Source organism: Girardinichthys multiradiatus, chromosome 21 (assembly GCF_021462225.1).
Source record: "Girardinichthys multiradiatus isolate DD_20200921_A chromosome 21, DD_fGirMul_XY1, whole genome shotgun sequence".
Taxonomy (NCBI): domain Eukaryota; kingdom Metazoa; phylum Chordata; class Actinopteri; order Cyprinodontiformes; family Goodeidae; genus Girardinichthys; species Girardinichthys multiradiatus.
Window position 1 is genome coordinate 10,859,924 of NC_061813.1, and position 19,482 is coordinate 10,879,405.

Below are 19,482 nucleotides of genomic sequence, written 5' to 3' on the forward strand. Positions count from 1 at the left end.
GGGAAACTCGTTTGGTTTTCCCGTATCACATTTAGACTTGAAAGGGAACAAAATATTGGTGCTTTTTTGCGCTTGTGGACAGATTTATTGGACCAATATGGCTGAAAGATATTTTCATGATTTAAATTGTAACACTGTCCTCCATCTTATCTGTAAGCAGCTAGACATCTAAATAAAGTCAGGGCAATAAACAGTTAAAACACAGGCCGGCCTGCCTACATCTGTGCACACACATACAGAGGAGTGAAGATGATGGTTTTATCCATGATTTGAAAGCAGCATGCACAGCAAAACAATACTGTAAAAACAGTCATTTACACACTAACAAACAAGCAAAATAACTATGATTATACTGTATGTCAGGTGTCGGGTGTTATTTTAGGTTCAGTTGCTCAAAGTTCTTCCAACTAGAATGCCTTGCAAACGTACTCAGGCACTTTGATGCAGTTGCAGAGAAAGTATGCTGTGAACCATACTAAGCTACAAACAGAGCACTTTAATTTCATTGAATTTAATTGGATTTAATCAATCAATCAAGAAAGGAAACAGCATGGCATATCTGTAAACCTACCATGACATGGCATCCACCCATCTCTGCAATCTCAAGTGCATCTTTGGACCTTACACAAAAGCTCTCAATAACTTTGGCCCGAAATAATAAAGAACCAACTTCTGTTTTCTGTTTTCAGATTTCAGTTTTTTTTTCAGTTTTTTAATTGACCACATTCATTGAATTTCCTGTACATTAAATGTATCAGTAATATTTTTTTAGATCTATTTTTCTTGTCACGGGGTTGGGATCTATGTGCTTTTTTTTAAAACATTATTTCCCACAAATATCAGCATCCATCCATTTTCTATACCTGCTTCTTCTGTACAGGGTCACAGGGGAGCTGGTGCCTATCTCCAGTCTACAAGAGGCAAGAGGCAGAGTACACCCTGGACCGGTCGCCAGTTCATTATATGGCAACATAGAGACACACAAGACAAACAACCATGCACACAGTCATTCATACCTAAGGGCAATTTAGAGAGACCAATTAACCTAGCAGTCATGATTTTGAACTGTGGAAGGAAGTCAGAGTACCCGGAGAGAACATGGGGAAAACATGAAAACTTCATGCAGAAAGACCCCTGGCCAGGAATCAAACCCATGACTTTCTTACTGCAAAGCAACAGTGATACCAACTGTGCCACCGTCCCAATCAGCATCCCATAGAACTAAAATTTTAAGTTTTTCTTTATTCTAAAACCTAAAACCACAAATAAAATGGGGTTTCTTTAAAAATACAGATTTCTTAAAGAATCAATATCAGAAGAGTCAGAATCAGCTTTATTGGCCAAGATTGTATGCACAAAACAGGAATTTGGGTTCAGTTTCAATCACTCACAGCGTACAGACATTACATTTAAACATAAATATAGTAAATATTTATGAAAAAAACATACTCCATGTATTTTGTGACTGCTTGCAACCAGAGGGTCACATTCAGCCTCGCCACAGACGCCAACCTCTAGCCCCAAGAAAGTCAAGTGACTGTGGCTAAATGTAGCTTGATGTGCATGTGATCGCAGAGGAGGGAGGTTGCTGAACACAATCCAGCCCCCATCAACATGAAAGTACTATATAATCAGGGCAACTAATGTTTCCATAAATACAATAAATACTTGTGGACACATGTACCCTGGTAGCATGACATAAATAATATATTAAAATAGAAAGAATTCCTATTAATAAAAAATTCACAAGCTGCTGCTGGTCTATTTGATCAAAGGTACCAGCATGGCACTCACACTCCTCTGTGTGGTCATGCTCATTGGTGCGCCCGCCCTACAGCACATATCAATTTTATTAGCAGAGAGAAAACACTCAGAAGAAAAAGGCAGCTCCATTAAAAATATCTGCTGTTTTATGATCAACATCTGGAAATCCTCTCTCATGGTTTCTCAGAGCACCAGAGAGGGAGACAGGCAGAAAACAACATGGTGGGGGCTTCATGATAGACAGGATTTCTTGTGTCTTGGACATTATTCCATTAAGGTTGGAGCAAAGGTTCGAGTGCTGACCTGAGCATTGCCATTACAGCTGTTCACAACAGCCACACCTGAGCCCAGTGGACCACACCCCAGGGGGATGCTGGGGTCAATTGAACTGTCAATATGCCCCATGAATTCCCTACCCTGGTAGCCACACCTCATCATGATTTTAGCCTGTCCAACAAAACAGTTGAAAACTGAAGAGTTGTTCAGAATCCTTAGAGAAAAACACTGGACAGTGTGCATGGGACTAGACGGCGTTTACCCTTTTGTTCCTGCATTTTATTGCCAGCTGGACAGACTAGCTTGGCAAATAATAATGTTGTTCTCAAGTACAGCTAAGTCATAGACACCAATCTTAAAATCTAGCCTTTAATTTGAGCACTGTGACACTTTAACAAATAATTGTTTTCTACTTTTAATCTTTTTCATCACCTGTCGCACAATTGGAGGCACCCCTGCCAATAATTCATTGTAAAACCCTATTTTCCCAATAAAATAGCACCTATACATCCCCTGTAACAGTTCAGAAGAGTGAAGAAAAAAAGACACTGTACAAACTCTTTAAAGTTGTACAACTGACATGACATTGGAAAAAAAATATTTTGTCTCTTGAGGACTATTCGTGTTGATTTTTATTTATAATGTTCTGGTATTTCAAAGAGTTCATGATGACATGTCCTTTAACAAGGTTCTCAGAGACTTCAGAAGAAAAACATGCCCACAGCATCACAGTTCCTTCTAGGTACTTGATGAATGGGCATGAGGTGCTTTATCCTTTATTTATCCCAGCTGTGGCTACAACTAACTCCTATAGAGACCCTAGAAAAGAACATAGGACAAAACCTAGAAATATGGATAGTAGCTCACCACTGTCAGTGTGTGAATGCAAGCCATTTACCATTTATTTTTTAAAGTATAGATTCACCAAAAAGTTTAGTTACATTCCTTGTAAAGGCATTGATGGTGGTGCCAAACACTGGTAGCAGCAATTGTGCTAAGAGGAAATTCCAAAAATTTATCAATGTGGGATTTGTTCCATTGAATAGTGTACTTTAATTAAGGGTTGGATTTAAAAAAACAAAACAAAAAAACAAAAAAAAACAAAAAAAAAACAATAGGGCTGCACAGTGGCGCAGTTGGTAGCACTGTTGCCTTGCAGCAAGAAGGTCCTGGGTTCGATTCCCAACCAGGGGGTCTTTCTGCATGGAGTTTGCATGTTCTCCCCGTGCATGCGTGGGTTCTCACCGGGTACTCCGGCTTCCTCCCACAGTCCAAAGACATGCCTGTTAGGTTAATTGGTCTTTCTAAATTGCCCTTAGGTGTATGAATGAGTGTGTGCATGGTTGTTTGTGTGTTGCCCTGCGATGGACTGGTGACGTGTCCAGGGTGTACCCTGCCTCTCGCCCATAGACTGCTGGAGATAGGCACCAGCTCCCCCGCGACCCACTATGGAATAAGCGGTAGAAAATGACTGACTGACTGATTTAAAAATATATAAATGAATAAATAAAATCAGTGCGAGGTTATGCTCCTGAAATAAAATAAATATTTTCAGACTTTTTACCAGTTGTGCCAGCTAATACACTCACTGCCCACTTCATTAGGTACCCCCTGCTAGTACCAGGTTGGACCCCCTTTTGCCTTCAGAACTGCCTTAATCATTTGTGGCATAGATTCAACAAGGTACTGGAAACATTCCTCAGATAGTTTGGTACATATTGAGATGGTACATCACAGAGATGCTGCAGATTTGGAATCTCCCGTTCCACCACATCCCAAAGGTGCTTTGTTGGATTGAGATCTGGTGACTGTGGAGGCCATTTGAGTACAGTGAACTCATTGTCATGTTCAAGAAACCAGTTTGAGATGATTCGTGCTTTATGACATGATGCGTTATCCTGCTGGAAGTAACCATCAGAAGATGGGTACACTGTGGTCATAAAGGGATGGACATGGTCAGCAACAATACTCAGGTAGGCTGTTGTGTTGACACAATGCTCAGTTGGTACTAACGGACCCAAAGTGTGCCAAGAAAATATCCCCCACACCATTACACCACCAGCCTGAACCGTTGATACAAGGCAGGATGGATCCATGCTTGTTGACGCCAAATTCTGACCCTACCATCCGAATGTCACAGCAGAAATTGAGACTCATCAGACCAGGCAACGTTTTTCCAATTTTCTATTGTCCAACTTTGGTTCTTAGCTGACAGGAGTGGTCTTCTGTTGCTGTAGTCCATCCACCTCAAGGTTTGACGTGTTGTGCGTTCAGAGATGCTCTTCTGCATGCCTTGGTTGTAACTAGTGGTTCTTTGAGTTACTGTTGCCTTTCTATCAGCTTGAAACCAGTCTGGCCATTCTCCTCTGACCTCTGGCATCAACAAGGCATTTGTGTCCACAGATGCGTCTCATTGGATATTTTCTCTTTTTCGGACCATTCTCTGTAAACCCTAGATATGGCAGTGCGTGAAAATCCCAGTAGATCAGAAGTTTCTGAACTACTCAGACCAGCCCGTCTGGCACCAACAACCATGCCACGTTCAAAGTCACTTAAATCACCTTTCTTCCCCATTCTGATGCTCGGTTTGAACTGCAGTAGATCGTCTTGACCATGTCTACATGCCTAAATGCATTGAGTTGCTGCCATGTGATTGGCTGATTAGAAATTTGCGTTAACGAGCAGTTGGACAAGTGTATCTAATATAGTGGCCGGTAAACGTATGTCCCTTCTGTAATCCAAGTTGGTGCAGTTTGCTTTTACAAGAAACACAGAATATAAACATTAAGAGGAGGCAGCAGCTGCTTCTGTTCAGGTTAGCAGAGTAGATGAGCGTGGAAGCCATTATGATGTAACCTTGGATACTGAGGAATAGTGTTCATCAAAGAGCAGGTCTGCAGTCTTTGATGTGGAAGGCATTTAACTGCCCGTTGGAGCATCTCACATTCTTCTGGTTGCATTCAGTAAACGTTTGTATTTACAAAAGTGGAGTTCATTACGGGTTCCCTTTTATCTAAGTGGGCAATGTTCGGGGATGACACGGAGCAAGATCCATGGGGAGACAGGACTATATCGGTTTCAACTTAAAATGGATCACTAATTTCTCTGAACAGAAAACAACCAAGGTTAAATTTATGTGTCAAAAGCTAACCAACAGAAGAGCTCATTTTGTTTCTTTACCATATTTTACATAGATTACCTGAAACAGTGGTTGTTCCTGCTGTTGGCTAACACCATAATAACAGATGTCTTGATTTCTTTGTTTTTCAGTCTTCATGAATACTACCACTAGTGGATCTCAAAACAGGTGCTTCCTTTGTGATTATTTGTTTATGCGACTGGAATAAGACGGGAATGTCTAATATAGGCTGGAATCCTCATGGGATGTCCCTGTATCTTATTACTAGAGGAACAGCAGTGATATGCCCAAGAATGTCAACAGTCACAAGCAATTAGAAGCTCAGATGCAACAAGAAAAAGACTGCTTAGTGCTAAACAAACACTTAACGTCTCACAGTGAATAGGAGGAGAGGGAGAGATTAGGAAAACAGAGATAGATGTCTGCTCAGTGATTCTTTACCCATCAGCTGGACAAACACTGACGCAAACCCAGAGCAAATAAAGCCTGCATTGTCTCTGATAGAACTTTCTGGGAAGTATGCAGCTTGCTGCAGTTATCCTAAACTAATTTGGAAACTAGCAAAAATAAACCAGCATGACACGCGACATTACACTAATCAAACCTACAAAATGACATGGATAGTTCCCCAGAAAATTCTGTGTCAGATACTTTACCTTTCAAGATCTAACATTCTGACCTGCTGTTTAGATAATAGCTCTAGTTGGTGCAATGTTTTCTCAACTGTTTTTTTCCTATAAGGTCATAGAAAAAAGAGACACAGTTGTCTGAAACCTCAGCAAAAACACAGGTAAACACACCTGCTTTTAACTGAATCTGTCTACTTCTAGGTTTTGATGATGGTTAGACATGTAGACAAATATGTCAATATACCTTTTAAATTTTAAGCCTAAATTGCAGTGCCACATAGAATATACAAAGCAACTTTTCAATGTGAGAACATTTATTCAGTGAGGAAATGTTAAGCAATAACAATTTTTATCAAAACCATTGGTGGTACCCCTAACAAACCGTAAATAGATTTTATAATTCATCCTTCACTTTTTTAATAATTTCTAGGAGTTTCTATTGTAGTAATCTATTATTTTTTGATTATCTGGGGTTAACATTCGACATGATACAGCTACAGCAAGAATCAAAGGATGAATATCTTAAAAAGCACCTCATGCCTCATGAGTATGGTGTTGGATCTGTGATGCTGTGAATCTGTTTGTCATCCAGAAGCCCTGAGAACCTTTTTAGAGTGCATGGCGTTTGAACTCTTTGGAATATCAGGACATAAAAAAATTTTTTGGATACTGTGGTAGAGAAATAAAAAAAAGGCTCTAATTTTTTCAGCAGGATAATGATCCAAAAGGTTTCGTTTTAAAGTTACTTTTAAAGGTTTTGGACACTACATACCAACAAATGTCAGTGTCAGTGTCTCCATAAGTATTGAATAATAGTCCAACCTATGTATACCAAATCACTGACTAAAAAGTAGAGAGACCAAAACATTAGCATCGCAAGATTATCGCTAAACATTTTAGGTGTTTGGAGAGATGTACCACACTGTTTAAGGTAAACTCAAGCCACAGCTAAACTTCTGATGCACGCCAGGGTAGGACATGAATCAAGTCAGAATAAATTAACAAAGCAATTAACTTAATTACCTTTTTGCAATTATAAAGCAGAAATCCCATTGTCACAGATCAATCGTGGAAGTAGAGATCAGCGTAAAAAACTGGTCTCAAAGTTTAATTGAGAAAATTTTTAAATCCCTCTAATCATGTCTAATGAAAATTAATAGGAACATTGTGGCTCAGTGTTGTCTGCTTCTTTCAGCCAGTGAGTCCTGCAGAGTCACATAACATCAAATGACTTTCTTCTACTCTCATCCCTCCCTAAATAAGTGTGTTGGATTCCCCAGGCAGCACCTTACAGTGGCAAACGTTGATGTACGTATGTTGTTGGGATTATGTGATAGGTCCACACAAAGCTCTGCATGATAGTTAAGAGGAAGGAAGAAGGCACATGTTTTCCTAATTTCTTGTCAAATAAATATCTGAAAAGTGTGGCATGCATTTCTATTCAGCCACCCTGGGTCAACACTATGTAGTTGCAATTACTGAAATCATTTGTAGTGTGTACTACTGGTGTTGAAAAACTAGAGACTGAAATTCACTAACCACAAACAACAATTTTTAAGTTTTTCAACAGATTCTCAGTATAAGGTCTATGCTAACACATGAAAAGATGTTGTTTTAAACGATCCCATTGTGGCTCTGGCTGTCGATGTCCTGCTGGAAGGTAAGCCTCCGTCCCAGTCTTACCTTTTATGCAGCCCCAAACAGCTATTATTTCAGGCTTGCTCTGTATTTAGCTCCATTTCTCTTTTCTTTTAGCTTTAGCAAGCTTCCTTGTGCCTACTGAAGAAAACATCTCCAGAGCATGAAGCTGCCACCATCATGTTTTACCATTAGATGGTGTGTTCAGGGTGATGTACTGTGTTTGTAGACCACAAATATGACTAAAGGACCTTCTTCCACATGTTTGCTGTGTCCCCTACGTGGCTCGGGGCAAACTGTAAACAGCTTCTTGCAGTTTTCTTTTAACAATGGATTTATTTTGGCTACTCTTCAACAGAGGCTAATTGTCCTGTCACCAGACCCTCCCACCTGAGCTGTGGATCTCTGCAGCTGCTTCAGAGTCACCAGACACCCCTTGGCTGCTTCTCTGATTAATGCTCTCCTTGTCCCCCTTTTCAGTTTAGGTGGTAGCCATGTCTGGGTAGGTTTGCAGTGGTTCCAAACTTCTCCATTTCAGGATAATGGATTGACCAGTGCCCTGTGATATGTTTAAACCAGGGATATTGCTTTATTGGGTTGAATACAAATGCAAGTTTGGGTTGTTATTTGTAAAAAAAAAAAAGAAACAAAAGGTTTGAACTACTTTCTGTAAAATATCAATAAATATATTGAATCTTTTTTCATCTAACAAAATCTGAAAATATTTACAGGGTTTGAGGTATGAGGGTATGAGTACAAGATACTGTGTATTCAGGTGATAGGTTTGACAAAGATATTTATAATATGCAGAAGGATGACTGCATTAACAACGAACTGAAACCATGAGTGCTTCATCTGAGGAAGATTATTTTGCAAGCATCTGTTACACATCTTAATTGGAGTCTGCAACTTTGTTTTATTAAATATCATCCCCTGGGAAGAAATGTGTGATAAGAACTATGTAATGAAAACAGTCAAGTTAAAAAATAAAATAACAGACTAGTTAGAGCTCATTTCTGATGTAAGGCCATCTTACTTGGTGAAGATGGAAAATAAATCAGAAAAGAATAAAGCGATGGAACGATAAAAATGTCTAAATTGGTGTCTGGGCAGCTCGGCATCTGACTAACAGAGAGGGGCTGTAAGGAAACACTCACCCAGGACTGGTCGAAGCTATGGTAGCTCTTATGTTTATCTTGCTCCTCCCCATGCTTGGCCCGTTGGAACTCGTGTCTCAGCTTCTGTATCCGGTCATGGTTGCTGGGAGCCATCTGACTGCTGGGAGAGAGGTTAAGAAGACATTAAAACACAAAACTGAGGCAGCTTTTAAAAATCTAAAGAGTGCTGGTTACAAAGTCATGTTGGATGCAATTTTTCACTGAGCCTTCACTCAGAGGTAACACCTGGAACATTAGTCTAACTAGCATGTTGTTCCAGGTGCTTTCTCACATTTAAATAATTCACTTGACCACACTGCCTCCCCTGTAAAACGCTTTGAGGATCCCTTGATCTGACAGTCGTGATTTATGCTTGCATATCTGACTGACATTTCTGAGTGCTTTTTTCTACCATCTTTCCTTCTTTTTCAGCTGTTCCTGCCAAACACCCCATAACTGAGAAGGTCCCTCATGAAACACTGTGAATGATGCATGTCTCTATTCAGAATGCAGAAGAATGTCGGCCTTTTATTGCACACAGTCATTAAACACCGTGGAAAACTCTCATTTACATCTCCTTCATTAAAGGCTTTTGAGGGGCCTGTCAATAGGAATCAATAGCACTCCCTCAGCTTAATCAGGCTCTCCTTTTATCATCCGCTACAGAGGCAGCACATGACAAAACACATAATTATGATGAAACAACTAGCTTGATAATAAGCCTGCATTTATGCATACCACGAGTATGAAAGTGACCAAAGGTTAGGAATTTGTGCCGGGAGGGGATGGGAGCCCAAAGATGGACTGGAATGAATATTGTGGGTCAGGCAAGGACAAAGAGATAAAAGTACGAGGGATGTTCATGTTGAAGGTGATGAGTGGAAAAGCAAAAGGTTAAACAAGAACATGTGAGAAGGCAAAAAAACACAAAGTAGGCCAAGATGGACATAACTTTAACAACCAGCCAGATTAATACCAGAAAAGAAAAGATCCATGAAATGAAGAACAAATGGAGATCAAGACGAGGACTGATTTAAAATGTATGATTGATACAAGGACCGGTGGAAGCCTCATTGCTGCATCTTCCTGAGCAGCTCACACAGGTGGCACACAAGCGCTGGAAGTGATTGCTTATTGAGACTCTGAGAATTCCGAGCGCAATAATGCCGATAATTGCAGATTAGAATGAGCACATCCCTCTGATGATAATGGGCACTAGGACACACTGCCAATCAAGCTTCATTAAAAGCACAATAAATAGCAGGTCCTAAATGATGCATGGATCTTGGTGCATCCTTTTTAGTAGCACTTGGGGAGACTCAGTTATCGTGTTATTCATACTGCCTGATCACAATCAATTGTATTAGTTATAGTCCATTTGATTCCTGTGTGTTTATATGTGTGGGAGTGCAGGGAGTGTACATTAGGCCTTTTATGTGGATGAGGGCAATTAGGTGGCTCACTGGGGTGTGAGGCAGCTTATGCTTTTATGGTGTGGGCTGATGATGAAGGCCTTTTATTACTGTTCATTACTTAATCAATGTTATCTCTCTATTTATTTGAGGCGGCCTAAATAGCAAAGGCCATATTAAAAATGTAATTAATTGAAATCATAAAGCCATTCCTCAAGATGATCTCCCTCCCTTTCTATACTGTTTGTCATTCTTTTAATTACTAACATAGTATAATCACATTACTATATGATACAGAAAGCACATTTTAAATATGTACTACCAGTTTAACATTATCCATAGAAAGCCTAGCTTAATGCATTTGTTGATGCAACACCCAATATTTTTTATTTGTGAAAGCCTTCATACTATTTCCCATTTTGTCACATAACAATAATGACAGACCAATGCAAGGTAGTGCATAATGGTGAAGTGGAAGAAAATGCAGGCTTTCATTTTTTTTATTTACTTGTATTTCATATCCATCCATCTTCACATCTACTCTGCCCAACTTCCCTTTCCTGAAGAAAAGAATTCCCACAGCATGATGCTGCCCACACCATATTTTACTATGGAGAATGATGTCACACGTGGTCTTTTGCATGAAGGTCAGCATCTCATCTGACCAAAGAACCTTCTTTCACATATGTCCTATATATCCCCTACATAGCTTGTGGCAAACTGCAAATGGGATGTCTTATGGCTTTCTTGTGCCACGTCTCAATAAAGGCCAGATTAGTGGAGTGCACAACTAATAGATTCTCCAACCTGTAGACCTTTGCAGCAATGCTCTCTTTGCCTGACCTGTCAGTTTAGGTAGAGGGTCATGCCTTGGTAGGTTTGCAGATCTACCATATTCTCTCTATTTCTAAATGATGGATTGAACAGAGCTGCGTGAGGTGTGCAACACTTAGGATATGGTTTTATATTCTAACCCTGCTTTAGACTTCTTCACAATTGTATCCCTGTGTTCCTTGGTTTTCATGATGTTGTTTGTTCACCAATGTTCTCAGAACAACTGGATTTCTACTGATAAAAAATGACACACAGGTGGACTCTATTTACTAATTACATGGCATCTGGTTGCACCAGATTTTATTTAGGGTTATCGGACTCAAGGAGGCTGAAAACAAGACAAAGTATGCTACTTTCTGTTTATCTATGACATAAAATCCCAATAAAATTCACGGAAATAAGTGGTTGTAAAAATAAAAATCAAGGGGTACGAAATGGGTTTCTAAGGTACTGTATAAAGATCTGGAAGAGTCAGGAAGTGGTGGCAAAATTCGAAACACAGATCTGCGAATTCCACGGCATGCAATTAGCAGAATCCCTGCCGCTGGTCAAAAAGAAGGCCAGACTTACTCCAAACAAACAGCCTCATAATTTTTTCTGTTTGACCCTTAAGGGAAGGTCTGTGTTACAATCAGCATCTCAAACATGTACTGTTAAACCAGACAAACCATCTGGGCACCCAGATACTTCATGCTATAAACAAGGCTCATATAAACTGTATAAGGAGGTCTTCTTCCCTTCTCACAAGCAGTAAATCTAAGAATGGCCATGGTCTTTAAATAAATAGAGGTCTACTCCAGTGTGTAATGGCTGACGTGGTGGGTTGAAGAATGTAAAAAGATGGGTGAAAACAAGTGCTGGGGCAAGTTAAAGAATTAGAATCATTGTGTTTCAATATATTTTTTCATGAAAACTGCAATGAATAGAGGCTTAGACCAGGAGGGAGATTTAGTGAAGGGTAAAACTACCATGACAGTTCAGAGAATGTCTGGGGAGTATCAAGCTGATCTGCAAGGGCTCTGGTTCTTGGTCCTCCACACATAGCTGTGTTCAGATTCTGGTTTCCTGGAAAGACTACCAAGGTTGGTGAAGGTAATATGGCTACATCTCAAAATTGAGCAAAGGCACTAATTAAACAAAACAAAACATGCCTACTTTGACAAACAGCAAGCAGCTGGCATATCTCCATAGATTAAGAAGAAGAATTTAGTTGACATCACTGTAACTCATATAGCCAGAGCACTTCAATGGGTAATTAGCCAGCATAATTGTTGCTGATGCATCAAGGTCTCACTGCTAAATTTACCCCTGAATGCATCATTGTCTGTAATGAGCCTAAAGAAGTGCTACATGTGAAGATTGAGTCAGAAAACTGGCAACTCACTTTAGGAGACAACATCACAAACTGGCAGAATGTGTCACTTAAATTTTAGGCGGGTGTTAGGGAACATAACTGAGCAATCCTCATTAGTTTCATTTAAGCTGTGTAAGAGGAAAAGGTCACTGGTAATATGAGCACAGGGAGGCTGTATTCTTAATGCCTGACATGATCTTAGGAGGGATATTTAAATGAATGTCGGTAAACCAATACAATATTGCCCACACTGTTTTGAAAAAAGAGAAAACTATGAAGACATATAAAATCTCAGTAACTGAGCGATAATTTTAGAGGTCTCCCTTAAAGGACAGCATTAGACAAACAGCCAAAAGTCACATGGTAACTCTGAAGGAGCTGCAAAGAGCCACAGCTCATGTGGTAGAATATGTTTACAGGACAATTTCAAGCTTTGTAATCCACAAAGCTTGCCTTTATGGAAGAGTGGCAGGAAGAAAGCTATTGTTGAATGAGAGCTATGCAATGTTTGCCAAAAGCCAAATAGAGGACACAGGAAACAGGAGGAAGGTGCTCTGATCAGATAAGACTAAATTAAAATCCCAAATTCATTTCTTAATATGACTCATTCAAAGTCCAGAGCTCCAATTTGGTAAAGGTAAAGGGATAAAAATAATTTCTACATTTCAAAATCTAGCAAAGACATGCCCCAAATGAATTCCAGTTGCTACTACAGTAAAAGGTATTTCTATAAATAGACTTCTGAGGGCTAAATACAAATAGAGGTTACATTTTTACATTATTAAATTAAAAAAAACTACTGAAAACCATGTTTAATTTTCCTTACATTTCACTACTATGCACTGCTCAGTGTTGGTATATCACATCACAAACCATCTTTGTGGTTGTAATATGGCAAATGTGAAAAAGAGTATCAATTCATTTGTAAAGTACTGTAGACACAGGCAGGGGAAGGTGACTAATTTCTTCCTGTAACTGTTACTGATATACAGAACATGTGCACAATTGTATTTATAGTGTCTTAAAGCTTGGTTTGAGAGCTTTTTGAGAGAGGCCAACCTGTGCGTTTGTTGGCAGACAGGATCAGAACAAATAGGAATTCTGCATCATAAGAATAGAAGAACATTTCTAGTGATTCTCTACAACCGCTGCTGTGAATGTAACAGTTTAGGTAAAATAACTCCAATAAGGGTATGGTTGAACTATAACAAGTAATAAGTGCTGTGGTTTTACAGCAGATGGAACAATGGCGTGTATGTGTCTGCATGTGTACAAATGTGTGACCCCTGTGTTTTTTTAAACGGGCCTGCTGACAGGGGTCATGAGCGCTCTAAAGCTGCAGCTGGGGGAATGTGGAGGCCTGTCAGCTAATAATCATCCTTTGATCCAAGAGGACTTTGCAGATGTCTCACACACCGAAAGGCTTAAGCCAAGGATGCAAACTATGCCACAGTCTGCCTGTTTGCTTCTGTTGGCGGATCAAAGGCGCTCTGGGTTGCTACATGTCCCATAAACACTGCCACTGGCTAATAAAGGAGTAATCCCATCACCCACAGCATAACATAGATCATATGAGCATACCTAAGGTCAGAGACCAGTCTAAGCCAAGTGCAACTGGTGTATAGGATTTACCGGGGCCACAATTTCAAGAGGAGAAGATTGACAGGAACTCTGAGAGTTGTCACAGGATGTTCATTTTCAAATAAACTAAACAAAAAGCTAAAATTGCCGGAGCCTCAGTGTGACTTTAGAGTCAGACATTCTGCTGTTTCTTATCTGATCAATGTTGATTGAAATTCTATCAGATTATCTGGTTTCTTGCTGTGGCCCCACTATCTCTCTGCAGCAGATGAGCGTGCAGGCTTCTGAAGTCTGGGCCCTGTGGCAATCTTGCATCAAGTCAAAGCCTCAGCTCATCTTTATTCCATCACCCTGTGGACTTTCATTTATTTCAAAGACGGAAAGATGAGGCATTTTTAGGGAAACGGACAGCCTTTGGGACCAACTGCGATGGTAGAAGGAGATTAGATCTGTATTACCGTTGGTCATATATGCAGGGGAGAAGGACTGAGATAAAACATTTTTCAGCTTTTTTTTTTGAGAAATCCATCCTCAGCCAATCACCATGATTTTGGGAAGCAATCAAATGAAAGTGTTTCAAGAATATATATATCCCTTCTGGCATTTCTTTCTTTCTTCTTACTTTCCACTTTCTCTCTCCTGACTGCCATTAGGTACCGAGATGATGCACATCTTCATAAAAATTCTTTTTACTTTCTTTTCATGCATAATCTCATTCCTCTATTACTGTCCTTGTTTAATTTCTGTATGTTTATCACTAAATGCTGATGCCCTCCTCTGTGGTTGAAGAAACAGTTTATGAATTCCCTTCTGTCCCCCTCATGCTCTCACACTAGCCTGGTAAATGACAGCTGCAGGCTTGACAAAGGGCCTTATAATACCTTGGATTTGTCAGGCTCTGACTTCACCCCTATGCTCCTATGACTGGTGCACCATCAGTGGCGCCTCACCAGCTAAACCTCCCTACTTCGAAATTGAAGCTATTACTGAGGTTGAGTTGTGTGAATGTGTATCCATGGTTTCAGTCAAATTGCAAAACAGCACTAGAGGTCCTTGGGGGTCCTAAGAGGCCATCATCTGGGATGCCTGCCGACACCACAGTGGTGGCGTGACTGGGGGGCTCGGAGCTCTGATTAGGAAGGGAAAGTAACGTCTGTAGAGCTGCTCCTTCCAGCGGGCAGTCCAGCATGGCTGGCCTCTAGTGTGCAAATTCATCTCCCGTTTCCCTATGGAGAAGGATGTAAAATTAAGCCTGCCCTAAAGTAACCCACACAAAAACATCATCTGGGGATTTAAAGCTGAAGAGAATGAAGAAAAAGGGCATTTCTTTAGCTTTATCTTTAACCTTATAATATCTGAAAGAACAATCACACAGGGTCAATCCATTTAGTTCCTTTTTACCAAAAGTGTGTAACAAAATGCCGTGCAACACTTTCAGCAGTCTTTTTCATTTAGTGTCATTTGTTGAATTTCCAATACACATAAAGAAGGAACTCTGCTCTGCATTTGTCTTCATACAAGTGAGCAAAAGCCTTTAGTCCTGCCAAGCAACAACTGTAACTTAGCAAGAAAATGTAGAACTCGGACAATTTTTTCCAGTTTCATCTCTGCCACATGATGAAGATTACAGGACGCAAACAGGGATTGAAGCTGCCAAGTTCAAGAAGAAGGCCTTTAGGGCTTGGTTGATTCTGGGAAATCCTAAAACAACCAACAGGTAAGAAGGACTGCAACTTCTCTGTTTGCAAATAAAAACAACACCACCTGTGGAGTGCCAGACCAGGGTGGTGATCCCAGTTTTTGAAAAAGTGAACTGGAGAGAGTGCGGTGTCATGGGACATGGGATGTGTCGCAACATCCAAGGTGCTTTATAAGGGGTGATGAAAGAGGTCATTGGGTAAGACAATGAGCACTATGACTGATCTGGGTATTGGTGTGTGAAGAGGTGATTCACCTTGTTTAGTAAAAACTACAAATGGTTGGTTAGACTAGAAAAGAGCTTTATAAGTACAGTACATTTTAGTGCTGCAACTAACATTATTTAGCTAAATCGCACCATGCAAATAAATAAAGAAGAGAACTATGCTCCCGAGTGAGCCGAAAACCAGCAAACATATTAACACGTGCTGAAAAACAACCCAGTCGTTTTTCAGTCTGTCAGCTAATAAAACCTATGCTACATAATGTGGTGTTTGCAAGACTCACCTTGCAGTCTGACACGATTCAGCACTTATTCTTTTCTGACACTTTATACATTAACCATGATATCATAACTAGAGTTATTATGAGTACGTTGCACAACGTACCTTGCATTGAGTTTAAAAGAGAAAAAAAATAAAGCTCATGCCATTGTAATTTAAATTAGAATTCAAAACTCAAAGGGGTGTATCTACAAGTAGAGAAGGCTGCAAAGTTAAAGAAATCCACAGTTCTCTTTATATGTTGTTGTTACATGAAATATAAATATGTGTTATATGAAATGCAAGTTTAAAAGGGGTTTAACAAAGCCCCCAGGATAAGAAAGAGTTTATTATCTAATTTGTATAGGTTTCATTAAATCTAATTTAGTCTAACAAATGTAGAACTCCACATGAAGTGCTTTATTTCCATGTTGTTAAAAAGACTTTAGAAAAAATAAATCATCAAAAGTCAAAGCACGCTACTTAAATGTCATGTTCAGAGCGTGGGAACGGAAGGCAACTACTCTGCAAATAATCTGCAAACTTTGTGAGCCCTAATTGTTTCTAAACTATTTTCTGGAAAGAAAAGACTTAACCTTGATAAAAAATTAAAAAAAACTTGAAGTACAGGCCTATAATGCCAATGAATTGTTTCAGAGAGAGACACATAGTGCAGAAAATGTTGCAGAGTGAGAACACCTGCAGTCCATTCAGGGCAGGGCCTCTTTGTACTGAGACAAAGCAGCAGCAGTGCATGTAATTAAGCTAATTACATGTGTGAAACTTGTAAGTACCCCCCATGTGTCATGTCATAAAACTCTGAAACAATGAAGTTGTTTGTTTCTAAAGCCAGACATTCCAAAATTAAACAAAAAAAGACAGCACGTGAGTCAACATGACCAAAAAAAAAAATATTTTCCTCCTCTTTCATTATACAGCATTACACCTGTTAATTTTGCACAGATGCCTCTGAAGAGATACCCCCCTTTCCATAGTAAGAATACCAAAGTGTCAGAGTTAAATAAGGTGTTAAAGCTTTAAGCTAATGTATCCATCCCAACAGCGTTTATGAGCCCATTAGGTTTTAAAGACAGCTTTTATGAGGCATCAGTTAGCTGTCAATAAAAGCCTCGACACAAGTCAGGGGCAGCTACCAAAAATGATTTTTTGAGCAATCTAAAAGAGTTGGCATGCAGGTTTTCCTCATGAGACCTTAACTCGAAAAGCAGATACATTAAGGTTTTCAGTTAATTACCACAATAGAAACTCAAGAAACTAATGTATTTTGATTCAGTCACTGAATAAAATGAACACCACTGACTACACAGTGCATTGAACAACTATTCACAACCCTCAAACTTTAATTTGTAGATCTAGAACATCTCTTCATTTTGCAACCATAAACCTCAATGTATCTTACTAGGATTTTATTTGATAAGCAAACACAAAGTATCACATAATTTTGATAATTTATTATAAAAATAAAAAAAAACATGTTTTTTTTATTTAGTTCCCAGTACTCTGAAACCCCTAAATTAAAACAATTATCTATTTAGAAGTTAGAAGTTTAGAATAGATGTTTTAGAAGTAACTTGAAGCCATCATCCACAACAAAGCCATGTTGTTGGGTACCTCATGTCAGAGGCAGGGAGGCTGGTCCGAGTTGATGTGAAGATTGACTAAATACGTGGTATTTCTTAAAGAATCTCTGATGGAGGCTGCAAAACGCCAACAGGCCTAGTCAACCAGAGCTAAAAGTGAGAAATAATTCACTGATAGAGCATCAAAAAGCAAAACCGAGGTAGCAAAAGACTGGACCCCAAGTTCACTGTGATCTATAAAGAGGGACTTCACAGATATAACCTACAACTGAAGAATGCAAGGAAATCTTTCTTTTCAGAAATCATCAACATAAACATTAACTATGCTTACTTCAAAAAATAAAGTCATCAATGTTGTCAGGTGTTTTCCCCCAGGCCTTAACAACAGCAAGTATCAAACCACTGTAGAAAAAGAATAATCTGGACAAGTTGCTGTTACAGGCCCATCTCAAATCTGCTGTTTATCAGTAAGTTTACTGAAAAAGCTGTTTTAACAGTTAAGTTCCTTTCGCTTAGACATCCTCCAGTCAGGTTTCCATGCTCATTGCAGTACCAAGACTGTCCTTGTTAAGGTGTTCAATGACATCCGCATAAATGCAAACTGTGGAAGAATCACACTGGTGGTATTATTGGACCTCAGCTCATCGCTCAACGCCGTTGATCACAGTACATTACTGGAGTGACTGGAGAAGTGGGTTGGTCTTTTTGGTACAGCACTTAGCTGGTTTAAGTCTTACTTAGAGGGCAGGAACTTTTTTGTGTCAGTAAGTAATTTTACATCAGAGTTGACAAAAATAAAAAGCGATATTCCCCAAAGTTCCAATAAAAACAAAACTGAATAAATGTTGGACCAAAAAAGGAGCGAGCAGGAGTCGGCACACAGCTTCAGCTACTAACGCTAGAAACTAGTGATCTGGCCCGAAATCTGGGTGCAGTGATGAACTCCGAACTGAACATCCAGTGGCACATAAATACAATCAGTCTTCTATCACCTGAAGAGCATTTCCAGGATTAAAGGACTAATGTCCCAGCAGGATTTTGAAAAACTCATTCATGCATTTATCATTAGTCAAATTGATTTCTGCAACAGTGTCTTCACAGGTCTGCCTAAAAAGTCAATCAGACAGCTGCAGCTGATCCAGAACGTTGTCGTCAGTGTCCTCACCAAAACTAAAAAAGAAGAGCACATCACCTCAGTTTTAAAGTCCTTACATTGGCTCCTTCAGAGAAAAGACTTTCAAAAACTTCTAATAATTTATAAACCACTGAATGGCTTAGCACCAAAATACACTAAAGATCTGTTGTCCTACCAGACCACTCAGGTCTTCTGGTTCAAGTCTACTTTGCATCCCCAAAACCAGTACCAAAGCACTGAACCATTGACTGAAAAACTGAAATTGGCATATTTCTTAACCCTGAAGTTCCAGTTCAAACTGAACTCTTTATGAACTTGCAGGATCCTTGTACCTGAAGCAAGACCAGCTCTCCCACCTCCCATTCGCAAATGAAAATAAGACACGGCAAACAACCCAAGTACAAGGTTTTTAGTGGGGCTGTGCTGCTGATAAAAGAAAGGGTAGAGAAACTCAATATTATTAATGAGAAATCACCCTTAATGAGACTTATAGCTGATGGAGCAAACTGTGGATATATCTAAAACATCTCTCCCATGGTTATTAAGCAACCCTAGATGAATAAATCTTTAAAACTACCCTGATTTTTATACAATGTATGAACACGGTGGTTGTTTAATGCAAATATATGGAAACCTGTCAGAATGTGAAGGAACAGATTGATCTAGTCAATACATACATATATTCACATGCACCTGAACCTCTTGTACGTGTTTGCTATTCTAGTACATTACCAAAGTGACATACTCTGACAGACTACCTATAATGAAAAGCTAATACAAAG

General features: G+C 39.5%; 1 protein-coding gene across 1 annotated transcript in view; it reads right to left on the bottom strand.

Moving 5' to 3' along the window:
• The window catches only part of LOC124858061 (partitioning defective 3 homolog), a 479,264-nt gene that overhangs the window by 18,708 nt on the left and 441,074 nt on the right, over positions 1–19,482 (bottom strand). The window contains exon 22 of the mRNA XM_047349799.1: positions 8,604–8,724. Within this exon, the coding sequence (XP_047205755.1) occupies positions 8,604–8,724 (121 nt within the window). The remainder of the gene's footprint in view (positions 1–8,603; positions 8,725–19,482) is intronic.